General features: G+C 48.4%; 1 protein-coding gene across 1 annotated transcript; it reads left to right on the top strand.

Moving 5' to 3' along the window:
* The first annotated feature begins 389 nt into the window (after positions 1-389).
* LOC122030041 (TM2 domain-containing protein DDB_G0277895-like) lies at positions 390-6,167 on the top strand. The gene is made up of 2 exons (XM_042589189.1): positions 390-658; positions 6,127-6,167. The coding sequence occupies exons 1-2, from the start codon at positions 406-408 to the stop codon at positions 6,129-6,131; spliced, it is 258 nt and encodes an 85-aa protein (XP_042445123.1). The 5' UTR covers positions 390-405; the 3' UTR covers positions 6,132-6,167.

Raw genomic sequence — 6,167 nt, 5'->3', positions numbered from 1 at the left:
CGGTCCGATCGAGTATATCCGGGGATCACGAACCCTAATCGTGATACTTCGACGCTCCTGTCTTCCCGAAGAACCGAAACAACCCGCCAACATTCGTTCTTTCAGATGTGGGTCCGAGATCATATCATCTCGCTACTCGGACAGTCGGTTTGCTTTTATTGCAAACTGCCTGGGCACCAGAGTCGAGATTATCCGCAGAAGACTCAGCATATGACTTCCGGAGGATCTGATCATGGAGGACAGTCCAGTCAGTCCGGAACTTATCGAGGAGGGCGAAGAGCCCAACCTTTGCCTGGCCAGCAGCCGAGTGCTTCACCTGCAGCAGCGGCATTTGGTATGTTTGGACAGGAGTATTCCAGTGCTTCCGTAGCATCTCAGAGTTCTGTTCCGGGACTTTATTATCCGATGCAGGGGCAGTATCAGATGCAGCCTCAGCCTATAGGCCAGTACCAGCCTCAGTCCCAGCCAGCTGCCCAGTATCAGTCACCATCCTCCCAGTCTTCTATGGCGCAGTATCCTGCACCTCCTCAGTGGCAGACCTCTGCTCAGCCGCAGCAGCCGCTGGCAGTGTTACCTCCTCCTCCTCCGCCAGAGACTGGACGTGTTCATGCGATGACCCGAGAGGATGCGCAGCGAGCCGACGGATCCGTTTTCCGCGGTATGATTTCTATTTATGCCTTATCTGCAGATATACTGATAGATACTGGTAGCTCGCATTCATTTATATCTCGCACTTTTATGCGGGAGGTTGGTAGATTACCCACTTGCAGACCCCAGCGATTGACCGTCTCCCTACCGTCCGGTGATTCATTGGATGTCACCCAGGAGGTCCGAGGTTGCCCGTTAGATTTTGGCAACCTAATACTTACAGTGGATCTTTTAGTATTAGAAATGGTCGATTTTGATATTATTCTTGGCATGGACTGTTTGTCAGCATATCATGCCACAGTTGATTGTCAGACGAGGGTGGTCACTTTTCGGCCTCCGAACCAACCCTCGTGGGATTTCACTGGCATCAGAGACGACGGCTTATCGATCATTTCGACGTTACAGGCTCAGAGGTTGCTGTCACATGGCTGTCAGGGTTTTCTGTTATCTTTGATCAGTACTGAGTACAGCAGCAGTTCGCAGCTCTCCGACGTTCCTATAGTCCGGGAGTACCCAGATGTATTTCCAGAGGAGCTGCCAGGTTTGCCTCCCAGAAGGCCAGTGGAGTTCGCTATTGAGTTAATTCCGGGAACCGCACCGACATCTAAAGCTCCATATCGTATGGCACCAAAAGAGTTGAACGAGCTGAAGGTTCAACTCCAGGAGCTTTTAGACAGGGGATTTATTCGCCCTAGTGTTTCCCCATGGGGTTCTCCGGTATTATTTGTCAAGAAAAAAGACAGCTTTCCGTACTCGATATGGTCATTATGAGTTTTTGGTAATGCCATTTGGGCTTACCAATGCTCCAGCGGTGTTTATGGACTTGATGAACCGCATATTTCTGGAGTATTTGGATCAGTTTGCTATCGTTTTCATTGATGACATATTGGTCTACTCTCATTCCGAGGAGGAGCACGTACAGCATCTTCGCACAGTTTTGGAGATTCTTCAGCGACATCAGCTGACGCAAGTTCAGCAAGTGTGCTTTTGGCTATCCTCGGTTTTCTGGGACACGTGGTTTCTAGTAGAGGTATTTCATTGATCCTCAAAAGATCGAGGTCATCACTAGTTGGGAACAAAGTCAAGGTGAGATTCGCAGCTCGATTGGCTTGGATATTACCGACGCTTTGTCGAGGGTTTCTCACGTATTGCTATGCCGCTGACACGCCTTACCAGGAAAGGCGTGAAGTTTACGTGGACCGAGGATTGCGAGACCAGCTTTCAGGAGCTGAAGCGGAGATTAGTGTCGGCTCCAGTTTTGGTTTTACCTTCTGGAGAGGATGGGTTTGTACTTTACACCGACGCATCTCTTCAGGGTTTGGGCGCTGTTCTGATGCAGCACGGCAGAGTAGTCTCTTATGCTTCTCGTCAGTTGAAGGAGCATGAGAAGAACTATCCAGTTCATGACCTAGAGTTAGCCGCCATCATTTTTGCTCTGAAGCTATGGCGACATCATTTATACGGTATCACATTTGAGATTCTCACTGATCATAAGAGTCTCAAATATATTTTCACTCAGAAGGAGCTTAATCTCCGACAGAGGAGATGGATGGAGTTCCTGAAGGACTACGATTGTACCATTAGCTACCACCCGGGGAAAGCTAATGTGGTTGCCGATGCACTCAGCAGGAAGTCCAGAGGGACTTTGGCTTGCCACCGGACTTCAGTCACAGACTTGATTCAGAGTTTTTCCGAGTTAGACCTTGAGGAGATACGTACATGACCCGTTACCATGGTTGCTGGCCGATCGATCGGGACGAAGATCCGAGAGGCTCAGGCTGGAGATGAGCCTTGGCAGTTCATTGGCAGTCAAATAACTTCCGGGCAGCAGACCAAGTTTCCACGAGACGAGGAGGGTGTTATATACTGCCGAGGCAGATTATGCGTACCTCGGTCTCATCCGGTCTTACAGGAGCTACTTCAGGAGGCTCACTGTTCTCGATTTGCGATCCATCCAGCGGAACCCGTATGTATCGAGATTTGAGACGTTCCTACCGGTGGAACGGATGAAGAAAGACATCGCGGATTTCGTAGCTAGATGTCTTGTCTGCCAGCAGGTGAAGGCCGAGCACCAGAGATTACTTCAGCGGATTCCTATTCCCGAGTGGAAGTGGGATCACATTACCATGGACTTTGTGGTAGGATTGCCGAGGACACGACGAGGCCATGACGCGATTTGGGTAATCGTTGACCGATTAACCAAATCCGCGACTTTTAGCGATTCGGAGGACCGATCCCTGGATCGATTAGCGATTTGTATTGTCGGGAGATCTTCAGACTATATGGTGTTCCGTTGAGTATCATTTCGGATAGAGATCCACGGTTCACGTCTCATTTCTAGCAGAGTCTGTAGCAGGCCTTGGGCACACAGCTCCGATTTAGTACAGCTTTCCATCCACAGACAGATGGACAGTCAGAGCGGACCATTCAGACTTTAGAGGATCTGCTGAGGTCATGTGTTATGGATTTCGGAGGCAGTTGGGAGGACCATCTGCCGTTGGTAGAGTTTGCCTATAACCACAGCTTTCATTCGGCTATCCAGATGGCACCGTTTGAGGCGTTGTATGGTAGACCTTGTCGGACACCCGTCCTTTGGGATGAGGTTGGAGAGGCCCAGTTGTTGGGACCTCATAGAGTTCAGCAGGATGCAGAGTTGATCCGTACTATCAGACGGAGGATGTCAGAGGCGCAGGACCGCCAGAAGAGTTATGCTGATCGGAGACGCAAACCACTAGAGTTCTCTCACATGACCATGTATTGAAGTTTCACCCACGAAAGGGGTGAAGAGATTTGGCATCGAGGTAAGCTAGCTCCTGCTGCAACATTGGTCCTTCGAGATCTTGAGAGGATCGAGCAAGAGCTTACCGACCGGCACTACCACCGTCCTTGTCGGCCCACGATATATTTCACGTATCTATGCCGAGGAGATACGTGTCCGACCCGACGCATGTGCTGGCAGATATTCCAGTTCCAGTTAAGCCACATTACATATGAGGAGGTTCCACGGATTCTCGACCGAAAGAGCGTCGCTATGAACAAGATTATCCTACTGGTCAAAGTCGGATGGCGGCATCTTCGGACGAGGAGGCTACTTGGGAGCTCGAGGATACTATCCGAGCTCGATATCCCCATCTTTTCACTTGAGGTAAGTGAGTTTATTTACCGCTCAAAGATTTATTATTATTATCTCGTTATTAGTACTTGCGATGGTAGATATCAAATTTGGGGACCAAATTTTATTAGTGGGGAGAATGTAAAATACCGGAAAATGACGATTTTTAATAAGGGATTTTCCGAATTTTGACATTTTCGAATTTTTCTGAGCTCGTGAGACGAGTTGATGGGGATAAGAACGGGTCCTAGGAAAAAGCCTGCTTAGGCTACCCATTTTAATAAGGAAAAGTTTTATTTTTTTTTTCCTTTTCCTTTTCTTTTCTTTTAATTTCTTTAAAACCTTCGTTTCTTCCCCTCCTCACACCCGAGCCCGACGCCGTCTCCCTTCTTCCTCCTTGCCCTAACCGCCGGCGGCGATTACTTCTCCCGAGCCCTGCCCAAGCGCCGGCGAGCGCAAGCCATTGCCGGCGATCCATCCTCTGCCCTAGCCTTGCCGTGGAGTTCCTAGCGCCGTCGCCGCAAATCACCGCCGCCCGACCGCCTGCTCTAGCCACCCGACGTCGACCACAGAAGCCGACGCCGACCCAATCGCCGGTGCCCTAGCCTCTGCCCCGACTCCTGATTTCCTCTTCAGTGTGCCCTAGTATCTCCGCCACATCGCCGAGTCTCACATCTGTTGTACACTGCCGACTTCACTGCCGGCGCCGCCCGATTTCTGACCGCTCGTGTCTCCTCACTTCTTCGGCCATCTCTGCACGGACGCACCTCGGCAGAGCACCTCCTTCACTGATCTCTCTGTCAGTTTGATCGAGCCAGCACTGTGTGTTCAATTCACGTGCCCTAATTGATCAAAGGAGGTAAGCTAGTTCGAATTTCTCTTTGCTACCAATTTAGGTCACGGAATTGGAGAGGAAGTGGGGCTGTGGTGTTTGTTGATCAGCAACAGTAGACTTAGTACACAGAAATGAGGGTTGTGAGTTGAAGGAAGAATTACCGTGAGTTTCTGTGTGCTGTGGATCAACAAACAATTGCTTGTTCAATGTTTTAGCAGCAAGCAACCTTCACCGTAATCTTTTGGATTGTGAATTAGGGTGAGGATTAAGTGTATTTGAGTTCTGTGGTAGATCTTGTTCTGAATTGGAGGGTTTAATTAGACGATCATGTGTATATTGATTATGTTTATGTGTTTTTGGTTTAGGGTTTTGCCCTAAATAGTTTTAGGAATTTTGTTTAGCTATTTATGTAAATTGTAGCTAAATAAAATATATTTATTTATATGTGACACAGGACTTTGACGCGAGACGAGTATCTCGGAGTCAGATCGGACCTTTCTATTTTCGGAGGCGGGTACTTTGACTTATGTCTTTTGATATGCATGATAATATGTTTAACATATAACAATAATTGTGTTATCTGTTTGTTTCGGTTGGTCGCTACATGATTAGTTACATGTTTGTTTGTTTATTTATGCTGCACTGCATGATATCTACCTGATCACATATGCTTTAGGTAGTGAACCAACCACATGCTATGATATGTTCTGGATCTAGGGTTTATTTGATACCCTATTTGATTGGTGTACCTTCTATTTGATACTTCTTCCAGTGGTACACACTTGTATCTAGTTATATGGACTATGCCATGTTTTTAGTGTCATGCATCATGATTGCATGCTGTGCGATTGTCGGCTCCACTTTGGTTGAGCCCATCGCCAGTTACATGTACTGCACACACCACCCATGGATTAGTTGTATATCCGCTGGAGTGTGGTGGTTCTGCTGTTGGCTCCGCTGGTCTCGAGGACTCGAGCGTGGTAGCCGCGTGCGCCCGCCTGCTTGGCTCCGCTGGCATTTAGTGTAGCGCATGGTAGCTGCGATGGTGGACTCTGCTTGGCTGCGTTGGTCGGAGACTCGGTAGTGTGGAGATATCCTCCCGTCATATGTGTCTGGGAGATGAGAGCATTGAGCTCCCCATTTATGATTTGGGGCCAGAGGACAGGAGTACTCGAAGATACCGTCCACTCGGTCACTGTCAGGAGCAGTGATGTCCGAGTGCACGGTCACCATATGCATTTATTGCATTTTATTGTTGTGATTGCTGCACTTATATGCTGCATTTGTATGGATGCATTTGATTGACATGCATACAGGATTATGATTTCTTCGGTCTGACGACCTGTTACCTTTGTACCTTGATTCCGGTTAGTACAGTTATCTCCTGATTTCGTTTCAGTTGCATTTATTCCTTCTCGTATTCAGGAGACTGTACGCATGATTAGTGTTGTCTGTTATTTGTTTTATTATGCATATCAGTTGTACCTGCTGAGTGTTGGACTCACCCCGCCTCCATTGTTGATATTTTCAGGTTGAGGCTGTCCGGAGCAGTTCCAGTCGCTGGCCCCCCCA

This window comes from Zingiber officinale, chromosome 10B (assembly GCF_018446385.1).
Source record: "Zingiber officinale cultivar Zhangliang chromosome 10B, Zo_v1.1, whole genome shotgun sequence".
NCBI classification, from domain to species: domain Eukaryota; kingdom Viridiplantae; phylum Streptophyta; class Magnoliopsida; order Zingiberales; family Zingiberaceae; genus Zingiber; species Zingiber officinale.
Note: the sequence above shows the minus strand (reverse complement) of the source record. Positions and strands in the feature narration are given on the sequence as shown.